The sequence below is a fragment of the Gossypium hirsutum genome, chromosome A03 (genome assembly GCF_007990345.1).
Source record: "Gossypium hirsutum isolate 1008001.06 chromosome A03, Gossypium_hirsutum_v2.1, whole genome shotgun sequence".
Classification (NCBI taxonomy): Eukaryota; Viridiplantae; Streptophyta; class Magnoliopsida; order Malvales; family Malvaceae; genus Gossypium; species Gossypium hirsutum.
Genome location: NC_053426.1, coordinates 106,257,840 through 106,282,702, shown reverse-complemented (window position 1 = coordinate 106,282,702; position 24,863 = coordinate 106,257,840). Strand labels below are relative to the sequence as shown.

The 24,863-nt window shown below is 32.1% G+C and overlaps 1 protein-coding gene across 1 annotated transcript; it reads left to right on the top strand.

Moving 5' to 3' along the window:
* The first annotated feature begins 10,693 nt into the window (after positions 1 to 10,693).
* On the top strand, positions 10,694 to 14,178 carry LOC107886756 (uncharacterized). Its single transcript, XM_016810812.2, has 6 exons — positions 10,694 to 11,954; positions 12,055 to 12,275; positions 12,447 to 12,666; positions 13,174 to 13,259; positions 13,392 to 13,483; positions 13,563 to 14,178. The coding sequence occupies exons 1-6, from the start codon at positions 11,865 to 11,867 to the stop codon at positions 13,802 to 13,804; spliced, it is 951 nt and encodes a 316-aa protein (XP_016666301.2). The 5' UTR covers positions 10,694 to 11,864; the 3' UTR covers positions 13,805 to 14,178.
* The last annotated feature ends 10,685 nt before the right edge of the window (positions 14,179 to 24,863 follow it).

Here is a 24,863-nt window from a genome sequence, read left to right as displayed (position 1 = left end):
AAGAAAGTATAATTATTACCCTAATAATTATATTTTTATCTAATTTTCATGTTCTGCCTAAATACACCCTAATTTTTTTTATTGTGTTGGATTTTAAATACAATTTAATTAATATATTATTTAAATGATTTTTTGAATATATTTATATAAATAGATTCATTAAACCAAACCAAGAATAAATTTTTTCCTTTGACAAGTTCTATTTAGGTATTTTCATCAAAACCAAGAATCTTTTTTTTTTATCAAAAAAATGATATGAAAAGGACTAAAATACTTTATGGCTTTCAAGTGCCATCTTACTAACTAGTAATTATATTTGATATCACTTACAAAATAAATGGGATTTAATCATGTTAATAAGAATAAATATCATTAGATACTAAATATTTTATTAAAAAAACCAAAATTAGAAAACAAGGAAAGCTTTTACTTAATTTCTTATATTCAAATTTTTGCTCTTTAATAAAAAATCTAGTCTAGAACCAGTTTTTTTACTCTTTTTTCCCTTTTTTTTATTGTTTTTTTATTATTTTCTTGTTATTTTTTACTATTTTCCTACCATTTCATTATTTTATTATTATCGTTTGGATATTGTATAACTCATACTTTATTGTTAATTTTGTTACTATTTTAGAGGTATTTGCTTATTAAGTTATACCTATTTATCTTAGTGTTATTGAAGTATACATATTGTTTTTTAATTTATTGTGAAATATTTATTTTAATGTTTTTAATATTTTTGATGTATAATATATATTTTTAAAACTATACGAAAAATAATACAAGCGGGTCGAACTAAACCCCGATTTTAATATTTTTATCCAAGTTAGACTTGGACAAAATTTTAAGCCCATTTTTTGAGCTGAATCCAAACCTAATAAATGGGCCTAAAATTTTAATTAGATCAAACTCAAACTCAGCCCAACTCATAGACACCTCCGAATAGAAATAATTCATAACATCAACTTAATTATTTATTCATAATCAATGCGGTTATTCAATAAGCCTTTAAAGAAGACATTAACGAGACATGGGAATTATAATTTATCAAATTAAACTTTGCATCAAAAGGTTAATTAAATGACGATAAATGCAATTACTATTAGTGAATCATATTAGAAAAACAACTTTTTTAGGTTGAGAAAAAGTTACAAATTTTCTAACTTTTTAAATATATATATTTTCTAATTTGAAAAATATCTATTTATTCTTAAAGTTTGATAATAATAAAAATATAAACGGTTAAGATTTATTTATTAAGTAAATTTTAAGTTAAAAATAATTATAATTTTTATTTTATTTCTATTTAATGTTTTCAATTTTTAATTAATTATGAAAAAATTTAATTTCTTTAAAATTATGGTGATGTAAAGGAGGCCGATTTACTTTAATAGATGGAGAAAGACAAAGAGGAGGTAGATTGTCGTGAGGTTAGGAAGGCTAATTGTAGGAAGTAATTGCTTAAGGTTGCTAATAGGAAATAATCTCTTTTTCATCATTTTGAAGGGTATTTATAAGGGGAGATCCTTTTGCTTGGTAGTGGCAACGTGGAAGGTAGGTTATTATCATGGAACATGTGAAAGACGAGCATAGTAGGGCTCATTCTGTTAATAATTTTTTAGACAATATGAAGTTGTTATACTTAGGTGGGCTCTAAAGGTCTCTAAATAGAGTGTTCACACTGAAAACAAGTGGCGAGACTATAGTAAGCAGAAAGCCTAATGAAAAGGGACGTTTACTATATTAACGAGTGGTTTCACGATGAGTGGCTAATCTAGAAAGCTGAGCAATCAAAAATAACCCAGTAAGCAGGAAATGGAAAACCATTTTCAAGCATCCACCTGATTCCTTCTAAAAGTATTACATGTCTAACTTGAGTGGGTGTTTAAAAAAAATTATATTTTAATTCAAGTAAAACTTTAATATCTTACATTTATATTTAGTACTCATTAAACACTTTTATTTAAATAAATTAATTAAAAGGTTTTATTGGTAAATAAATTGATTAATAAAAGCATAAAGTGATAGAAAAAAAGAGAGAAAAATCTAGAATTTATTGAAAATAAACTTATAACAATGAATTTGTAAAGTACATTTTATCTCTTTAAAAATATTACTAATGTAACACCCCTTACCTGTATTCGTCGCCGAAATAGGGTACGAGGTATTATCGGAGATTACCGAATTAATTTTTTTCGTTAATACGAGTTAAATACTATTCATTTACTAAAACATGTCATGACGTCCTTTAGATGGGCCTCCAAAGCCCAAAACATACTTCGAGACCAAACCAGAATTAAATCGAAACCATAGGGAATTTTTCGCAAAATTCTAAAGTTTTTTTTGTTCAATATAACCTCTTTATAAATATCTAACCTTCCCTGCAAATTTTAAAACCGAGACCAATCTAACGAACCAATTCATTTCAATCAATTTGATACCAAATTATACTTCTATTATAATCATACTATTTAACATATTCATCATTCTTTACTTTAATGTATATTCATTAAACAAGTCTTAGCATTTATATTGTAACGCCCCTAACCCGAATCCGTCACCGGAATAGAGTTACGGAGCATTACCTGAGTTACCGATTCAATTATCAGATATTTCATTAATTCGATATCTTTTCTTTTCCACGTTCAAGTCTCGTATTCAAGTCATCCGGATCTTTATAAAGAAATTTGATCGTCGTTTTCATTTATTTCATGTTATAATACATTCAACTAATGCTCTAAACAAAATTATCATTTTACCCCTAAACTTTTAATTTCTTTCATAGAATCAAGAACTAATGAATTCAACAAATGGACCTAGTTGTAAAAGTCACAAAAACACAAAAAATTCAAGAAATAATCAAGAATTGAACTTACTTGCAGTAAAAATATGAAAAACCAGCTTAAGGGAACTCTTCCATGGTGTTTTTGCTGATGAGAATGCAGAAAAATAAAGAGAAATCTAGATAATTCCACTTTAGTCCTAGCTTTATTAAGTAAATTTTACATTTTTTCAATTTTGCCCTTATTTTCTTGGTGATTTCATGCTCTTGCCGTCCAGCCCAAATAGACCTTGGGTCTATTTGCCTTTTAAACCCTCTTTCTTTTATCATTTAAGCTATTTAATCATTTCCCACAATTTTGCATTTGATACAATTTAGTCCTTTTTGTTCAATTAGCTATCAGTACTTTAAAATTTATTGACGAAACTTTAATACTAACTATTAACACTCCATAAATATTTATAAATATATTTATGGCTTGATTTAAAATTATCGAGGTCTCGATACCTCGTTTTTAATTCTAATTATTTTAATATATATATTTGTAGATTTCACAATTTCAAAATTTTTCCTAACTTCACATTTAACTTATACTCACTAAATTAATAATATTTTCTACTCATTTTTCGGATTTAGTGATCTCGAATCACTGTTCCGACACCACTAAAAATTAAGCTGTTACAACTCTCCCCCTTTAGGGATTTTCGTCCCCGAAAATCTTACCAGAAGAAGTTGCTTTCAACACTCATAAAACACCTTTACTAACTTCTCAGAATCACAATTTGATTTAACCTCGAATATCTTTTTCCATTCACCTTTGAACTCTAGAACACAATGTTGGAACATACTGTCAAAATTCTAAATTACCCTCTCAGGGATACATATACTCAGCTGATCTGTCAAATGAAAACTCTGTACCTACTGAAATGATCATACAGATCTTTCTTTGTCAAATGAACAACCATAAACTAAATAACATTTTCCTTTCCGATGTTAATGACAATCCAAATTCGAAATCTATAGTCATTCTATCTCATAACACACTAGTATTATCATTGACTGCAATAATCCTAAATGTTCTTAATGTTCGGCTTACTTGCTAACAAATAGACATCCATGAACTCAAAGATATTATGTAACGCTCGTGCAATCACTAGTACATCTAACTCACAAGAAGATAATAAAGATCTTGATATTTTCTCAAAGAAAGTCAGAAGAAAAACACTGCTTACCGACTTTGGACTTCCATCATAACAGAGATAATATATTTCCCGCATGTATAAAACAAAATCATAATCAGTAGAAACATAAGAATAGTCTCACATAAATTTTTACCATTAACTTCATTTCCAACATATTAAAATAGAATTCCAAGAAGATGAAGAAATGACGATCATAAACCGACCAGACCAATAGGGCTTTCGTCTAACATCATAATTAACTAGCATTCTCAAAACATCAGAACTCAACCAGAGACTGAACAACCACACACATATCTCTGAGGATAAAAGAATACATAGAATACCCAGAAAATATGATCATATTCGTTTTAACTGTAACTATCACACACAGACATCTTTACTACTCAATTATCATTTTTTTTCATTTTTTTTACTAATTATGTCATCATGAACCCCGCGTCATTCCATTCACTAACGAAAACCAATTCGGGAAAAATTTTAGCAAACACATACTTCAGACATTGTATCTGAATAAGTCGACTAGCCGAGGTTAACTTTTTCTTTAACCGTGACATTACGTAATCTGAATGATCTTTAGAATAATCTGATATCTTTTTTTTAAAAAACTGTATTCACTTGTCAAACTATTTTCAACTCCGTCTGCATTATTAATTATTCCATTACTGTACTCATTAGTTTCACATTTGCGAACTTATTCAACATTTTTTTTGTAAATTTTCATTTTAAAATACTACATTGGTAAGAGGGTGAGGTCGTAAAGCCTCTAACTGAGTTCTCATAAATACACACATATAACTTAGTGTTTATCATCAACATCATATCATCACAATTACATAATTCACTTCAAACAAATTAACATACATGATTATGTTATACGAATTTTTCAATTATCCATTTCAAACTAGCGTACTTAAACATACATTCCATGAATTTTGAGTAAATTTACTCATAGCATTTACTTAACCAAACAAGTCAGACACATAATATCATATGAATGCCACACAAACATAGATAAGTTTATCACAATATAAACTTTCATTTCATTCACATTTCATCATTTCTCAACTTTTGATTATCTCATTTCGTACATTGTCACATACATATCATGAACTTCTATTCTTACATTTCTAAGTTCATTCTCATCATAAACACATTTCAAATATCTCAATATCACTAACTCATACTTCTCTTACCATATACATAATTTAAATTTAACATTTAATAATAAATAATTTGAATTATAGTAATATAATCGTACGTTGAGTATGTTTGTACTCAGTGGTATTACCATAATTCAAATTATAAATACTATAATAAATAATAGACATCAAACATGTAGCAATATAAGTTATATGTGTTAATTATGCTTTAATTTCATATCTCGGCAATAGTCTTTCATCAAATGGCATCATATATCATCTATATTATCTTTAATCAATTCATTAACCTTTGGTTCAAGCTTTCAATCTCATATCTCTATTTCAATTCACAATTCACATTTCTTTTCATAATTCCACTTTTTCACACTTTCTATAGTTTAATTGATCAAATTCATTCGATTTTCTCATTTCATTTACTCAACCCTATTAACATAACTCGGACTCAGACGGATACACGATCCAACCAAACACACCAGTAAGGCACATTGTGCCTAAAACGGTACATAGTACCTGATCAGAATACGACATATAAGTGCCTGAAACGACACACGAGGTGCCTGCTACGACACACAAGGTGCTTGAAATACGACACATAAAGTGCATGATCAGTAAAGCCGACAAATCCCGTACACTTCCGGTTCCTATGGCATGCCAATTATATCCAACTAGTCCGACAAGTTAATAGGGAATTCAATTCTCATTTCAATTTCACTTAATATTCATATTTACCTCTATTAAAAGACTCGGACTTTGGCGGATACACGGATTCCATCCAAACACACCAAAACGTCCAACCAAAACACACCAGTATAATCCTCCAAAACACACCAGTATAATCCTCCAAAACACACCAGTATCATATAATCCTCCCAAATACACCAGAATAATATAATCCATCCAAAACACACCAGAATAGCACAAAGTGCCTCTTCGGATAAATCCGAGTGATATAAACATCAGCATATCCAAATCTCATCTCCAAATCCGTTCTCAAAATCCTATGGCATGCCAATTATATCCGACTCAGTCCGGTACAGTTAATAGGGTATTCAATTCACTTTCCAGTTTCCAATCAATACACATTTCAATTAATCACATATTCATATCAATTTCATCACATTCCCAATCAATAAAATTTTCAAATATAACATATATCCAAAATTCTATTTCCACATCAATCACATATATCAATACAAATTTAATTCAATATTGATACTTACCTTAAAATTTTACTTACTATACACATAAATTTAAATATAACATTTATTCATACCTTTATGAGTTCCGACTCATCATAATCTACTTTTGCTCACATATTTGAGTATCGCTTTCAACATTATCGTAATTAGCTCGGTTGGGAAAGTATCTCTATTTTTAAGTAAAATAAATCTCATCAGAGCTGGAAGATATTAAATTATCTTATCACAAGTTATATAATGGCATGTATTTATAGACTTCACATATGCTACGTTCGGTCCGAGAACCGACTAAACCTTAGCTATGATACCAATAAATGTAACGCCCCTAACCCGAATCCGTTACTGGAATAGAGTTACGGAGCATTACCGGAGTTACCGATTCATTTATCAGATATTTCATTAATCCGATATCTTTTTTTTTCCACGTTCAAGTCTCGTATTCAAGTCATCCGGATCTTTATAAAGAAATTTGATCGTCGTTTTCATTTATTTCATGTTATAATACATTCAATTAATGCTCTAAATAAAATTATCATTTTACCCCTAAACTTTAATTAATGCTCTAAATAAAATTATCATTTTACCCCTAAACTTTTAATTTCTTTCATAGAATCAAGAACTAATGAATTCAACAAATGGACCTAGTTGTAAAAGTCACAAAAACACAAAAATTTCAAGAAATAATCAAGAATTGAACTTACGTGCAGTAAAAATATGAAAAACCAGCTTAAGGGAACTCTTCCATGGTGTTTTTGCTGATGAGAATGCAGAAAAATAAAGAGAAATCTAGATAATTCCACTTTAGTCCTAGCTTTATTAAGTAAATTTTGCAATTTTCCAATTTTGCCCTTATTTTCTTGGTGATTTCATGCTCTTGCCGTCTAGCCCAAATAGACCTTGGGTCTATTTGCCTTTTAAACCCTCTTTCTTTTATCATTTAAGCTATTTAATCATTTCCCACAATTTTGCATTTGATACAATCTAGTCCTTTTTGTTCAATTAGCTATCAGTACTTTAAAATTTCTTGACGAAACTTTAATACTAACTTATTAACACTCCATAAATATTTATAAATATATTTATGGCTCGATTTAAAATTCCTGAGGTCTCGATACCTCGTTTTCAATTCTAATTATTTTAATATATATATATATATTTTTTGTACATTTCACAATTTTAAAATTTTTCCTAACTTCACATTTAACTTATACTCACTAAATTAATAATATTTCCTACTCGTTTTTCGGATTTAGTGATCTCGAATCACTGTTCCGACACCACTAAAAATTAGGCTGTTACATATATAATCATCAAACCTTATACATGCCATATAAATAAAAAGGAAATTTACAAAAGTTACCGGAGATAATCTGGATAGTGTGATCCTTTGTGTTGATCCGATCCTCTGTATACTTCCACGTCAATCTACAAGAGACATTGAATACACTAAAGTAAGCTTATAGAAGCTTAGTAAGTTCATAGGCATAAAACATAAATCTTACCAAATATTTATACACTTATACAATATACACAATTATTAAGTTCACCTGTCAACCACAGTCATTGGTGAGTTCCCTTGTATAAACTTACTACCACTTATCCATTTCCTTTAATTCTTTTGGGCCCATTTGTCACATATCATTCTTTAACCAAATTAGGGAATGGTTACGGAAAATTGAGTACTTCACTTTCACTTTGCCATAGTATAACTATGGTCTTGCGTATGATCACTTATCACTTTTTGAAGTCATAGTCCTGTCACGGTCTTACACTGATCACATTTATCACTTGTCACTGATCAGATAAGTGTAGCTAAAACTACCACTTATCACTTATCACTTGTCATTGATCAGATAAATGTAGCTAAAGCTACCACTTATCATTTATCACTTGTCACTGATCAGATAAGTGTAGCTAAAACTACCACTTATCACTTATCACTTGTCATTGATCAGATAAGTGTAGCTAAAGCTACCACTTATCACTTGTCACTGATCAGAAATACTCAAATCCGACGTTCCACTCAATTTGATCATTTATTCGATTTTCGGGTTGTTATTTTATTCTCTATTCATCAATAAATATATTTCATCATACATTATATAATTCATAAAATTAACATATAATCATTAAACTTCAACCATATGAACTTACCTGGGTCGATTTGCAAAATTTGTGAAAGTTCAGGGACTAATCAGCTACTTTTTCTTTCCCTCGACTTGCTTCAGGTTCTCGATCTATCATTGTAAAATCATTCACTTATCAGTATTGACTTCATCTTCAACCCGCTTATAAGTAATATTATCTATAATTTCATTATTTACTTATGTATATTCTAATGCTGTCCATCCGTGTCATAGTCACTAAATTATTTTTATCTTTTGTTACAGAACTCAAAATTAAGATCCGCTAATTTTTCATGAAACTAGACTAACATATATTCTTACCATAAAAATTTCATGATTTTTGGTTAGGCTAATTAATACAGTTTATTCATTGAAGTCTCCCCTATTCTGCTATCTGACAGTTCCGACCCTTCTTCACTAAAAATTAATTATCTCTTTGTACAGGATCCAAATGATTTTCTTGTTTATTTCTCTTGAAAATAGACTCATTCAGGATTCTAAACATATAAATTTTAGCCCCTAATTGTTTTTATTCAATTGTTTATGATTTTTCAAAGTCAGAACAGGGGAACCGGAATTCATTCTGACATTGTCTTACAAAATATATTATATCTCATGATTTACAATTCCGTTGCTTACACCGTTTCTTCTATAAGAAACTAGACTCGATAAGATTTAATTTCATATTTTATTCATTCTATAATTCAATTTCTAAAATTTTTGGTGATTTTTCAAAGTTAGACTACTGCTGCTGTCCAAAACTGTTTTAGTGCAAATGTTGATTTCGATTTTTGCCCCAAATTTCACAGTTCATACAATTCAGTCCTTGATCAATTAACCCCTCAATGAAGCTAATTTTTCCCAATTAATGCTTTAACTAGACATTATAAGTTATTTCAAAATTATTTAAATTCAGAATTTCCACATAAAGCCCTAACTTCAAACTCTTTCACCATTAATTCCCAAACATTAACTTTCTATTCAATTCTTTCAATAAAATCAGCATATAAAAAATTTAAAGCTCTAATTCCATGCTAAATCATCATATACTTCCAGCACATATTCATAGCAACTTCCAATTTCTTTCATAAAATCAAAAACTAATGAATTCAACAAGTGGACCTAGTTGTAAAAGTTAGAAAAACACAAAAATTTCAAGAAATAATCAAGAATTGAACTTACTTGTAGTAAAAATATGAAAAACCAGCTTAATAAAACCCTTCTATGGTGTTTTTGCTGATGAGAATGCAGAAAAATAATGAGAAATCTAGATAATTTCACTTTAGTCCTAGCTTTATTAAGTAAATTTTGCAATATTCCAATTTTGCCCTTAATTCATCAATTTTCCTGCTGATTTCATGCCCTTGCCGTCCAGCCCAAATAGACATTGGGTTTATTTTCCTTTTAAACCCTCTTTCTTTTATCATTTAAGCTATTTAATTATTTCCCATAATTTTACATTTGTTACAATTTAGTCCTTTTTATTTAATTAACTATCGAAACTTTAAAATTTCTTGACGAAAATTTAATACTAACTTATTAACACTCCATAAATATTTATAAAAATATTTATGGCTCGTTTTAAAATTTTCAAACTCTCAATATCTCATTTCTGATTCTAATTTTTTTAAATATTTATTTCTAGTACACTATTAGCTATTTCAAAAATTTTCCTAACTTCACATTTAAGTTATATTCACTAAATTATTAATATTTTCTACTCATTTGTCGAATTTATTGATCTTGAATCACTGTTCCGACATCACTGAAAATTTAGGCTATTACAACTAATGTTAGAAATTAATCAAACTTCAACATTATCATTTATCTTATTTTTGTATATTTACTTTTTTAAAAATATAGTAGTATTCATATTACATATTTTATAACTATTTTTTAACTCACGTATTTTCAATAGTTCAAATATTTTCAAAAATATTTATCTAAATAATAAAATTACAAATATTATTTTAATATGATGTATTAATGCTAATATTTTCAAAAAGGTTGGGAAAATATGAATATAAGAATGATGAAACTTGAATTTAGATTTTAGGATTTTAACCACATACAACATCCGGCTTAATCAATAATAAAAGGATCTTATGGGCTGAATTGTTCATTATTGGTGTGAATGGTAAATAAAAATCGTATTTTGACTAAACGCAAAAAGTCGGATTCTTTCTTCTCAAATTTCAATTTTCATGGTTTAATTCTTTACAGAACAGAGCTATATTTTTATGGTGATTGGATTACACTCCACAGTAATAAAATATTTGCTTACCCAAAACGGCACAATTCATTAGATGTAAAGATTTTTCTCTTTTTACTATTAAAAAGATTAAATTTTCTTATTTTTTCCACAGAGTCATGAAATCTAATGCATATATAAAAATTAGATGCCTTAAATTAATACTGTTTTGTATTTATCCCGGTCTGTTTTTGCTGGTTCTTTCTAGAAAGTGTAGAGAAACAGATAGTTGTGTTCATAAATATGATATTTTCTCTTTTTTTCCCCTCTGTTTCCCTTATCGAGTGTATTTTGGTTGTGCTCTGCTTTTGTTTCCCGGGAAAAAGTTCAATTTTTCTTTTTAATTTCTGTTAAAGAAGTCCTCTTGATCCTAGTGAAAGGATCCAAACCAACAAATCTTTTATCAGAAATCTTGGGTTTCTGTTGAAACAAATAAAAAGAAAAAACCTTGAAAAAAAAGTTCTGGCTTCTGTCATTAAAATAAGCTTTTTTCTGGTTTTCCCTTATTTTGTCTTGTTTTTGTTTCTTGGTGTGGGATATGAGTGTTTTCAACTTTGCCTTGTGGGTTTTTGGATTGAACTTTAAGAATTAAGCGTTGAACGGTCGTAAATTTTTGGCGAAGAGAGAAGAAACTTGTTTCTTCATTGCTGATCAAGCAGAGCAGGCTTGAGTTTTCTTTAAGTTTGCAGGCATAGAGTGGAATTCCCTTTTATTTTCACTACTTGTTTAATTCTTAAGCTTTTCTTGTGGGGGGTGGTGAGAAAGGGTCGTCCAAATCAACCGGTGACCGGAAAAGAGTTGAATTAGACAACATTGTCAACCACCAAGAAAGACTCGGTTGAATAGAGAGATAGGGAGAGAGATATTTGATGTTAAAATTCTCTTCCATTTCTGTTCCCTTAAATTTAGCTGTCCAAACGTGAGAATATAGAATTTCTCTCGAGTCACAAATTTCCATCATATAACCAAATCGCGACAATCTCTCTCTTCCTCTCTCCTTGTTTCCCTCCCTCCCTAGTCTTTCCCATTCTACTCTCTCTTTCTCTTGTGTTTTTCTTGTGGTTCCTCTGTTTTCAGGGTTGAGGTTGAGAGACCAAAAAAAAAAAACCAATCTCTCTCATCTCCGTCTCTTTGTTTTGGAATCATGATTTTTGAAACAGGGTCGACGCAATCAAACCTTGCCTGCTTCCTCCATTGCACTACCCCGACTGTCAAGTCCCATTTCCTTCCCAAGGTCACTCCTCTTTCCCATCTCTCTCTCTCTCTCTCTCTCTTTCTGTCATTCTTGTTGTTTATTTGATTATGGTTTCATGATTGATTTGTTTATGTTGCAGAGTGAGATTAGGAACCTTAATCGATTATGGCACCCTTGGGAGAGAGAAAAGGTTGAATATTTCACGTTGGGTGATCTTTGGAATTGTTATGACGAATGGAGTGCGTACGGGGCTGGCGTTCCCATTGTCTTGAACAACGCCGAAACCTTAGTCCAATACTATGTTCCTTATCTCTCTGCCATCCAAATCTTTACCAGCAATTCTTCAGTCAACACCTTTAGGTAAATCAATCTTTTGGCAGTTGACATGATATTCGTGGCAAACATTGAGTATGCAATTGTGTTGTTTAACACCTTCAATCGATATTATTAGATTAGGCAAAGGGCAATTGTACAATTCTGGGGGGTTTTGTAAATGTGATAAAAAATAAAATCTGGTTGGAATCTTTACAGGGAGGAGACTGAATCAGGTGATGGCGAGAGGGATTCTTTTAGTGATTCATTGAGTGATGAGAGCGAGAGTGACAAGTTATGGAGATGGGACGGATGCTCGTCGGAGGATGGCGGTTCCGAGCACGATAGCCTTTGGCATGTGAATAATAGATTGGGTTACCTTTACTTTCAGTATTTCGAGAGATCAACTCCTTATGGAAGAGTTCCACTCATGGATAAGGTACTTTTTTTTTTGCCTGATTCCTTGCTTTTGTTGGTTTTAGCCCTTACTTACACCCATCTTTTTTCACTGATTGCATTGTCTTCTTTCTTTGATTCGCATTTTCTATGCTTTATATGGCTTTTTCCCAATTGTAAGATTGACAATGTAATGGCAATTGATTAGACTTAGAAAGAACAGCTATGGATTTTTCAGAATATAAGCATCTTATAAAGACTGAAATAAAACTTTTGACCTTTGAATAGCAAAATTCCTTTGCTTTTATTTCTCTTTCTCTGCATATTGTTGTTCTTTCATGTCTCTTGTTATTTTGTCTACAATCATCTCTTTAAGGATATTATCAATATATATCTAATCCTTCATGAGCATAAATTCTTGCTTTTGTCGTGATATTGTTTTTTAAAGTTTTACTCTTGTCACAAAGAAGAATAAGTTAATACCCTTTCGGTCTTTGTGGCTTTAAGTTTCGACACGATTGTGACGCGTTGCGGTACTCGCTTTTAACAGATTAATGGATTATCGAGAAGATACCCCGGGTTGATGTCATTGAGGAGCGTAGATCTTTCCCCAGCTAGTTGGATGGCTGTTTACTGGTCTGTTTCCATCTCTTCCTCTCTCTTTTCTGATAGAATCTCCCTCTTAGACCTCTTTAGATAATATGATTTGCATATTATATAGTTTCAAATTATTGACAAAGGATTATTGTTTGATGTTGATGATATCAGGTACCCAATTTATCATATTCCCATGGGAAGGACCATAAAAGACTTGTCCACATGCTTCCTCACATACCACACTCTATCTTCTTCTTTCCAAGGTTCTCTTTCTTTCAGCTTTTGTGTTATGTTAAGTTGCTTGGTTCCAAGATACTTATACATGTAATGGTTGTTTTGCAGATATGGACCTGGAAGATGACATTGAGAATCCTGAAAGGAAGCGAAAGGAAGGAGAAGGCATCTCTCTTCCACCATTTGGCTTGGCCACTTACAAGATGCAAGGAAACGTGTGGGTCTCGGGTAATTCTGGGTGGGACCAAGAGAGGCTGGTGTCGCTTTTAAGCGTGGCAGATTCGTGGCTAAAGCAACTTAGAGTCCAGCACCATGACTTCAATTACTTCACGGGGATTCGACGTGGCTAAATACATAATTGCTTGCTGTAGTTTTCTCTTGAGAACCCCATGGAAGTGACTGATCACTAATTATCAAAAAAAAAAAAAAACTTAAAAAAAAAGAAGCCTCTTTTTGGGTTTTAAGAATTTTTGGTTTTGTGCTTGGGAGTAATAGTGAGGATTGTGATTGGCACTTGTTATCAAAACCCTTTTGACGGTTCACTCTGAGGCCAGCCTTGACAGGAACTTTCAGCAGAGGGTATGTGAGTTGAGTTTACCCTCTTTATGTTTGTGGGCTTTTATTGTAAAGAAATGGGTGAGGGTCTAAGAGGGTACAAAAGTGGGGCTCTGAAACTTTAGAAAATCTTTGCGGTTTGTATGGTATATGTTTCTCTTGACCTTAATTATAGAGCTAATAGAGATGTGGAAAAAAATTGCCCCCACAGTTTCATAAAAAATTTCCCTCACTCATCATTATTCATATTGGGTACCTGTAGTAGATAAAGCAAAACCAATGAACAGTACGTCCTTTTTACAAATAAAATTGCACCGCAAATAAAATTTATAAGCAAAGCAAAAGCAAGTGAGAGAAAAATGTTGACTTGAGAGACATTAGACACTTTGGTACGAATTTCATGCTTAACATTGCATGCTAGGTTGGGTTGGGCAGACACAGAACATGAAGAAAAGTAGAAATCTAGCAATGGTGGGACCTGAGGTCTTTGATATTAATGCCATCACTTGTATGGGTATTCAATTTACATATTTATTGGTTCGGCTATCTCGCTCTAATTTTCCCCGTCACTATGTCATTGCCCTGCTGGTTTTCTTTTGTCATTCCAATATTTTATCGAGCACATGGTGCAAATGGTTAAACAACAGAACAACACCTATTTGATTCATGGATACAAACATTACCTGGGGTCTTCTCTAGACAAAATCGGCTCTGACGCAGAATCATGGAGGACAAAAGTTAAACATTCTCTCTTCTTAAAACTATTAATTTTTGTCTTTACCTTAGCATTTTGAATGACTTGACTTGAAGCCAAGTCACTGAACATGCCCAACTCTTCAAGCCCAGTAAACCCTCTGGCTGGATGATGGGCAATATATTGATATTTTGATTTGTGTTTTATTTTTGGTCGAAGTTCAAATTTCATTTCATAGGAATACAGCAAATGGGAACAATGTCCCATGCAAACAAAGGACAATGAAGCCTCCAACCCAAATAAACGAAACGAAGGAAGCACTCGAAAACCCAAGTCTCATAAAAGACAACACCCTAGAAGATGAGTAAACCCTACAATTTATGTCAGAGACAGTTCGTCATTGCTTGAATTAAGCCTCCTTGCCTAATGGAGGCAAAAAGAGATCTCAGCACAAACGTCGCCCAACAGTAAGATGCATTACTCAACTCTCAAGGTAACGGACATTGATATAGTGAGTTTAAGCAACCCTTGCCTTCGGTAGTGGATACTACTCTTGACTTGAACCAATAGACCAAACGAGCCTCATGGGACTCGAGTTCCGTAGCCTAATCGCGACGCGAAAACACAGCACAGTCCATAGGCCACAAAGCTTATTTTTCCAACCGGACCCCATCTTACCGGAAATATTGGTTGGAGTTTGGCAACAGCAAAGTTTCTTTGGAGAGATTGGGATTATGTTATATACATTTATAGGAGTTAGAATAAAATCTCGCCATTATATAATCAAAATTTTAGTATTTTGAAGTCAAACTATAATTTTATTAACAAATAGATTTAAAAAATTTAGAGGGTCAACCAGAATTTTTCAAATTGGGGAGTTAGGCTCCCTACCTGAGCCCTTGGGAGTTCAGGAACAACCGAAGAGTCGACCACCATTACAGCACCTCAACCCTAAAGAATAAGAAACACAACGCAGGCAATCGGGATCTCCGGTTAGCACCCAGAGGCCAGGGCAGAGAAGCGGTTAGGATGGATGAAACCACCGAGCGGACCACCATTTGATACTGTTTATGGTGTTTTAAATTGAAGTAACTAGAACTTTTAGTATATGGTCCATTCAAGTTCATAATGATGCATATTAAGCAAAATTGCAACATAGTTGGGTTGTTAAGTAGGTAGCCTTGGTGTTTTGTGGAATAAATTTTCATTTTTGTAATATTTATAAATAAGCAGTGGTGATGTACCGTCACCTCCATTTGATTGCCACGAAAAAGCCCCCAACACTTGTGCATTCTGATCTATGCCTTATAAATATATGGTAGTGGCGGTTCCATTAGGAATTTGATACTAATCCTCACACAACCCTAAACTAATATCTAACATTACTTTAATCCCATCACTAAATAAACAACAATACAACATATGTTTATCTAGAAATGATTACAGTATTTGACTTACAGTTCTGATTAGATTTTTTTTTTTGGTTTTATCAAACCAAACTAATAATTGTGGATATGATTCAAATTGATTAATCAAGTTGATTTATGGTTCATTTATGAGATTGTTTAAGTGATCCCTTAAAGATAATTTATTATGAGAATATGATATACTAACTAATAATATTAACTTTTAAATTTGGTTTACATTCAAACTTAAATGAACCCAGCTCAAGGATTTAAAAATAGAGAGATGAATGTGAACATAAAATTGTTGGTTGAAACATAGATGAAGAAGACAGGTTAAAGATGCAAATGGGTGTGTTGGTGAGAGCAATGAAGTGGTTTCCCAGTTGGACAATTGAAATGAGAAGAGAAAAATGGAAACCCCCAATTTCAACACCTTATCCACATACATTATCCACACACATTACAGCAGATCAGAATTGATCTCAAAAGGTCCCAACCACTAACCAAGTGTTATAAATGACTAGAGGAAGGAAAAAAAACAAAGAACTTGAGAATGCAACATCACTTGCATCACACATAGGCCTTTTGGCTCTTTTAAGTCAATGTGGGTCTCACGTGTAATAGAGGTAAAATTATCGGGTGATTGTATTAAGAGTCAGATTATATTTTATTATCTACTCAGAAAATGGACAAATTGGTTCATTAGACTAAAGAGCAAATTGGTCTGTTACGTTAATTTTCTTTTATCTTTTTGTATTGTTAAAAATTAGAATTGTGGATAGAACAATCAGATAGTTACATGTGACATACCATGTATATCTAATGCTGACATATAGGGACCAATTTTTAACAACAAAAATTGATGAAATTTTTAACAAAAAAATCAGTTTGCTCTTTAATCTAATTTATAAAGACTAATTTATCTATTTTTTTAGTAAAGAAAGTAAAATACAATTTAACTATTAATACATGAGTCCTCATTATATTTTTACTATAAATAACATACACTTGTTTTATAAGTAGATATGTTATTGGGTCAAGAACTGACCCGATTAATGTTAGATCGAGGCTTAAATTTTTTAAATCTAACCTAATTCTACTCATGATTTTTTTTCTTTTTAAGTTATTTGTTTAGAATTTTTTTTTCTAGATTTTAATTTTAATTCAAAAACATCATCCAAAAGAGCAAACAAGAGTTTTGACCTCTAAAATAATAAAAAAAATTAATAAAATTATAATGTAATAAAATGATATTTTAAGTTTCCTAAATTTTTTATTTAATTTCAATTTCAATTTTTTGGCCGTTTTAACTATAGTCAAATATGAACATAAAACCCACTGAGGGTGGAAAAACAAGGCAGCCATGTGTGAATTTAGGAATCTTGGTGTATCTTCTTGATTGACTTTCCGAGTGAATTACATAAAAATTCTGACTTTTTAAAAATTCTGACTTTTTAAAATAATTATTGGATAATGTTGATTTTTTTATGAAATTATGAGATTAAATCGAAATAACGAAAACACTTTTCATTAGAGTTGGAAGTGTCTTTTGTTGATTTACAGAAAAATTCGTATTGATAGAAAAAACGCTTCCGGCTGGATGCGCTTTCTGCCACATAGCTATTTTCTCCGACAGCTATTTAATTAGCCATTGAAACCAACCTACCCCTCCTAACAACTATAATTCTTTTTCTATATAAACCCCCCATTTCATTTTATTTTTCAATTCAATGTCAACTATCTCTCTCACATTCTCAAATCTCTCTCAAAATTTTCTTAATTCCCTTTTAATTTCTCACTCAAATTTTATTTCGCTCTCAACTATATCTCTTTTTTTTAATTAAAATTGTATTACGATTTTCTTAAAATTTTTCTATTACAATTTATTTCGTATTTTTCAAAATTAGCAATGGCAAAATTTCTAATCCGTTTGGATGACAAGCACATTTTGGTCGATTAATTGCAAATGATAATAATTTTTTAGCATAATTAATCTAATTTAATTTAAATATTTTATTTTTATATTTGAATTTAATATTTTGTATTTTTTTTATATAGCCGAAAGATTGGATTTTGGAGATGTATATTCGTAATTTACCTGCTCCTACATCACCCTTAATCAAACCCTACTTGAGAGATGTGAGATTTTTGCACATGACCCTTATGGGTAAGGGTGTAAATTGGACCCCACACTTGTAAGCGTGTTGGTGGAAACATGGAGATCCGAGACGCACACATTCCATCTTCCATACAATGAGTGTAATATTGCTCTCGAAGACGTACAGTTATAGCTCAGGTTACCAATGGATGGGCCGGTAGTGACTGGGTTAGTTGTTGAGCTGATTGGAGAGATTTATGCGAGTAACTTTTAGGGAGGGCTCCAAAAACAATTTATGGAGCCCGAATAGATATGAATTGGTTAAGAAGAAATTTTGGTAGGCTTGATGCGAATTCGAGTGAAGTTCAAAAAGAACGACATGCTCGGACGTATATCCTTATGATCATCGGGGGTCTCCCAATGCTCGATTAGTCACAACATCTTGTCTAGTTAAGGTGGCTGCTAAAAATCATTGATTTTAGAGAAGTAGGTGAACTCATTTGGGGGTCGTTTTCTTGGCGACGTTATTCCGAAAGATGTGTTGGGTGATGAAATCATAAAAAAATAAAATCGATGGTTGCATGCTACTATAGCAATTATGAGTGTGGTACCGACTGCCATTTTTATGTCCTTAAGCTGACTACCTTTATACTTTCTCACTCGTAATAAGGTAAAATTCATTAAACAATATATTTACCATAATAAAATTATTTAAAATTTAAATTATTGTGTTAACATATTATTTCAATAGGTGGAACTATGGGCCTAGTTATGTGGGACTATCAGATAAATTTCGAGATATACGACTTTTTTTAGACAAAAGATTGGAAGCGGAAATATGTATTTTTTAAATTTGAATTATATAATATTAAAGTAGTTGATTTAAAAATTAATAATATATATAACTAAAACTTTTTATTTTATTTTAATATAGTTTGAATGCTCTAATCCGACAATTCAAGAATGCATATCGTTTGAATTCTTGGTGAATACTAACATCTGGCACGTGAAGGTGCCATTGGTAGTGTATGCTACGGTGGAGATGCATGAGTTAGATAAAGTGTTGCGGCAGTTAGGGTTTACACAATCGATTCCGCCGGCACCCCAAGACATTGAAGATCTGCATCATATTGACTTGCGGGTGAGAACGAATGAGCATTGGTCAACACTCCACCTGTAATATATCAACATCTGGAACAATCAATACGAGTTTTAACCTACTTACGAGGCCATTATCACTTCGGAGTTAGCCTATAATCCAGAGTACATGACATGGTTCAGGGTCCATGACAAGATATAGCTGCTAGCGAAAGAGGCGAGGGATAGACACTCGCATATAAGGAGGCCATAATGGGCACTTAGGCATCCAAAGTCTGGAGCAGCTGCTGAGGTAGGTCTATTGTCTACACCTACATAAGAACCAACACTGATGGTCGCACCACCCCTTGGTTAGTATAACTCGACTTATTCTGGTGCTTATAATAACCCTATCATTTTTACACAAGCACCACATGTTGTACCATATTTTTCTGTTTCTACATCGATGCCAAATTTTATTTTTGGACCTCTGTCCCTGGAATATTACACACCGATGCCATTAACGTTTCAGAAAATGATGGATCCGATGACGATGTATAGGCCGCCTATGTTTGGGGCACTGACCGGAAGTCCGGTCGTTCTACCATTGGTGTATGGGACACGATATAATTATACCCCTATGCCAGTGGTGTTGCAAACACCTCCGGGATCATTGTTCAACTTGTACCCGAACGAAGGCATAACGATCAAGACAAGGAGATCGGTATATAGCTTGAACTAAGAAGAAATTCACCTTACAACCATTGACCACCTTAATGTGGTACACATTCTGACCGAGGATACGAATATTTTTTGTATATAGGGCACACAATGAAAATATGTTTTATCATCAAATTGACTACCATGATGTGGCACACATTCTACCCAAGGATATGAATGATTTATTTCATCTTTCCAAATGTGGTCGCCTTTCATTTGTCTAACATATTTTTCTGCTCATTTTGGAAAAAGTTCAATCAAACGAAAATATGTTTTTTTAACAACTGAGGTTATCGACAAATAATGCGCTCCCTTCAATGCGAAATTAATGTATTCCGCTAGGTTTGTCGTCATATGGCCATATAAAAATTAAAAAGTCAACACCCTAAATATAAGACAGTCTTGATGCAATACTTGCAACAACACACGTATGCAGAGCGGTATATTTTTTATGGTCCACAACCTTGTTTTCTTTTTAACAGAAGCCATGATTTTCCATGCACATATGTTGTCTCACATTACGCATTTTGCGTCGAACTTCTCAGATTGAGATTTAATAACGTGGAAGCTTCCGCCATTCTTGATATTGTATCGCTTCGCTGTAGCGAAAAAACCATATTTAAAGGAAAACTCCTTCACATTTAAATCACTCGAATCCAATGAAGAACACGCATGGCCCAGTCTTTTGTATGGTAGTTTTGGAAACTCCAACCCATCTTTCGCTGATAGGTCCACATTATGCATAATAGTGAATCTTCTTCGGCACCTTCATCCGGACTTTTACTGTCTTAACCTTGATTTTCTAGTTTAGTTGGAATCAGCTCTAGTTCAAAAAATAATACAATTTCCAAATCATCGCTGTCGAACCATTTTTTTGTAAAAGGGGTCGACTTTGATTTTGAAAATGAAAAGCGAACATGAGAGTCACCACCAATCATTTTTATATGAGGTGTGATTGGATCACCTCGCAATTTGATCATTTTAATAAGAAGTTTGATTTATTAAAACAATGATTTTGGTCTACGATATTCAGAAAAACGGGTTCGGGAGTTAGTTACGTACGAGGAAGGATTAACACCCTCGTGACGCCCAAAATTGGTACCTAGTTGATTAATTAATGTCTTAATATCAAAAGTTGAAAACTTGAAAAGAATTTAAAATACGATCCCTCTTTGTATTATGTTATTTTTACCTAAAAGTTTACTTGAATAAGTCGAAAAATGTATTGAAGACCTTCTTATCTCGAGGCAACTAAATGTCACGTCCCGTGAGTTAGGACATGACACTAGAATCATTGAGAATAAATTTGCCCCTTTTTTTATTTTTGAAATTTCACGTGTTTCAATTTTAAAAGGATATTTGGTTATTTAGATTCAAAGAAAAAAATCAAACCCTCGTAAGTTAGGGTACGACTTTCTCGAGTCTCTAAACACAAAATATTGCCTAGTCTCTAAACACAGAATATTGCCTTACTTTGAAAACCTTCCCTTTTTTAAATAACATTGAACATAGTATTTAAACTATATGCATTTAGTTTATTCAAACTTAATGTACAAATAAATAGTTTTAAAACCTAAAGTTTAATATAGGAATACTATAAATAACTAAGAAACACTATAATAATATAATTATGGTTAATATTAGTAATCGTATCACAATAAAGATAAAATGAATGAATAAATTTAAAATAAGTAAAAAAAGAAGTGAAAGATACTAAGTAATGATGATAAATGTAAATAACATGTAAAAATATAAATAGATAATGAATGAAATATGTACAAACAATGAATAAGAAATGTATAAATATGAATAATATAAACTTTAAAATAAAACGATAATAAATGCATAAATAATAAGTAAATAATAGCGAAATAAAAAGCATGAGAAGTCGAAGCCGCAATAATAAATATATAAATGACTAATTAAATAACACAAAAAAATAATGAAAAGTTGAAAATAAATAAATAATTTAAATTTAAATTTAAATAAAAAACAAATTATAAATTGCAAAATGATTGACGAAAATAATTTATAAAATATTAAAGATAAATGACTAAATTACAATGTAAATAAAATTAAGGGAGCAATTTGTAATAAAATGCTTGAATAGATAATAATAATAATAATAATAATAATAATAATAATAATAATAATAATAATAATAATAAACAGAAAAAGAAACAATACAAAAATAAAAGGGCAATAAGTAAATAAATGAGTAAGTATATGAATAAATAAATAATTAAGGAGGAAAATAAAATATAAAAAGGTTGAAGATAAGGGACTAAATCGAGATCTAAAAAAATTTAAAGTACAAATCATAAATAAAAAATAAAGAATTTAAACAATGAAGTAGGGTAAAGGACTAAAATCAAATGTAAAAAAAAAAAGATAGGGACCCACTAGGAAGTTTCCCCTTTGTCCCTTAAACATGTCGTTCCTAAGGGATCAAATTGAAACAACATCAAAATCATCGGGCAGAAATTAAAAAAACAAAAAGATTGGATTTAAAACTAATAAAAAAGCGGAAGGACTAAGGGCGCAAATAACCCCTTTGTCCAAAAACACGCGGATCCTAGTGGATCTTTGGTCGGGTCAGATCAGGTCATTCAAAACGGCGCCATTTTGGCGCTAAAGTACCCTAAGTGAAACGAAGTCATTTTACCTAAGCTATAAAAGTTAATTTTCTGACGAAAAAATTATTATGCGTTCATTTAAAAAAAATATTCAGAAGCTCTCTCACTCACTCTCTCTCGCTCTCTGGTCTGGCCTAGGCTCCAACCATCGGCCACCGTGGCGGTCGCCAATCACTGGTGACGACGCCATCGCGCACGGTGGCCGGAAAACCCAAAACTTCATTTTCGACCCCCTTTTGACCCCCTTGTTTCAAAAAATAAAAAAAAATTAAAAAACTTCTAATATCCCTCGAAACCGTTACACTGAACCTTAGTAGGTCTTTGGTTTTTGGTACCGAAAAAAGGGCCTCCGATGACGGAGGGAGATTAAACGCCCCAGGTAACCTTTTATTTTCTCTCTTATATTTTATGTACATAAAAAATAGAAGATTAAAAAACCTAAAAAGATCACCTTTTTGAGTCTGTAATTTTTGTATTCAACTTTTCTTTTTTGTATTCTATTTTTTTAATTACAAAGTGACTATTGGCTTTTATAGCCGAAATACATATTATTTTTTATTGTTCCTTTTTCTCTTTTTTGCTACTGTTTTTTTTATCCTTGCTGTTGCGTGTTTGTTTTTCTTTGCAGGTGAGAGTGATGGAGCAGGTGGTCGCAGAGGCTAGGAGCGGCAGCTAGGGCAGCGGCGCACATGAGAGTTGGAAACCCTAGGGTTTCTGACTTAGATTAGGTTGTGGGCCTACTGATTTGGGCTCAGGGTTTTTATTTTGGGTTTGTAATAATTTGGACTTGGACTCTTTTATTTTATATTTTATTCAATTTGTTGTTTTTTTTTGGTTTAGTTTGGGCCCGAGAAAAATTTGGGTTTCACAGCTGCCCCTCTTTGCTCATTGTAGTGTAACGAGAACAGAGTAAAGACGTTTAAGAAAGACTAATTTTTCCTGGTCTCACCAAGTCTCGACTTCTTTGGTGCTTCTCTTCTTCAAGTAGCTTCGTTCCAGTTCATAAACCGTAATTTATACATATTTTTACCCCAAGTTTAACGCATTTTATGGATGATTTTCCATTAGAATTGGTGAATTCAATGCTCCTAATGCTTTAATTTCATGTTGTATACTTAGGAGAGCATAGGAGAGCGAAAGAAACGAGAAACGAGCCAAAAACAGAGAAAATGGGCCAAAGTACGAACTTAACACGGCCTGGACTTCCTCACACGGGTAGACCATACGGCCGTGTTAATCTGGCAGAATCGAAGCACAACTCACACGGGTATAGCACACGCCTGTGCCATTCTAACAGGCTCAAACACGGCCTAAAGTAATCGCACACGGGCGTGTCACACGGGCATGTCCCTGCCAAGCCCAAGTTAAGTCCAATTCGAAAAAGGCCACTTTTGAGGGCTCATAGGCATTCCAAAGCCTATAAATACACCCTAGAAGAGGAGAAAAGGGGACACACAAAATAGGGAGTAAGGAATTACTCCAAGGAAGCCGATTGATTCATCTCAGAAGCCGGATTCATCATCAAGACTGAAGATCTCTCCTCAATTCCCCTTCAGGAGTTTTGGGTTTTCTTTATATTTTGTATTCTTTATTTTTTTGAGATGTTTTCTTATTTAGTTATGAACTAAATCTCCTAAATACCTAAGGGGAATGAAACCTAAGACGAATCTTGTTATTATTTGCTGAATCGTATGACAAATATTTAACTTGTTCTTAATTATGTGTTCTTAATTCTTGTTTTGATATCCCAGGATACTGATTCAAGATAAGCTCTTATTCAGAGGAGGAGTAGACCCTGGCTAAAAGTACATTTATCATAATTAAGCGGAGTTGATTGCACGCCTAGACATAGGGTGACAAGATTTTTCCGGATTAGGGTGAAATCTAATAAGGGGATCCATAGATCGAGTTAATACAATCCTAGAGTGTTAATTAAAGAAAAGTCTCGGTTATTCAATCTAGGGATTAGACGTTATTAGTCTTGAATAGGGATAATAACATAACTTAGAGATCTCTACAGAACAAGTTGAATGAATAAATCGGCCGATTCGAAGCCAGAATAACAAGTAAAGTCTAGGTGGATTTGTCCTTAGGTATTGTCTTAAGTCAATCGATTTTTCCCAAAATCAATTCCCCAATTCTTTTCTTTGTGAGTTCTTAGTTTAGATAATTAGTTAATTAAAACAAAACCCCATTATTCTTAGGCTAGATAATAAAAAGACA

Bases quoted from the DNA above. Each gene is read 5' to 3' on its own strand.
- LOC107886756 (XM_016810812.2), top strand. From the start codon at position 11,865: ATGATTTTTGAAACAGGGTCGACGCAATCAAACCTTGCCTGCTTCCTC. The intron at 13,260-13,391 runs GTCTGTTTCCAT...TGATGATATCAG, and splicing joins AGTTGGATGGCTGTTTACTG to GTACCCAATTTATCATATTC. The intron at 13,484-13,562 runs GTTCTCTTTCTT...GTTGTTTTGCAG, and splicing joins TCTATCTTCTTCTTTCCAAG to ATATGGACCTGGAAGATGAC.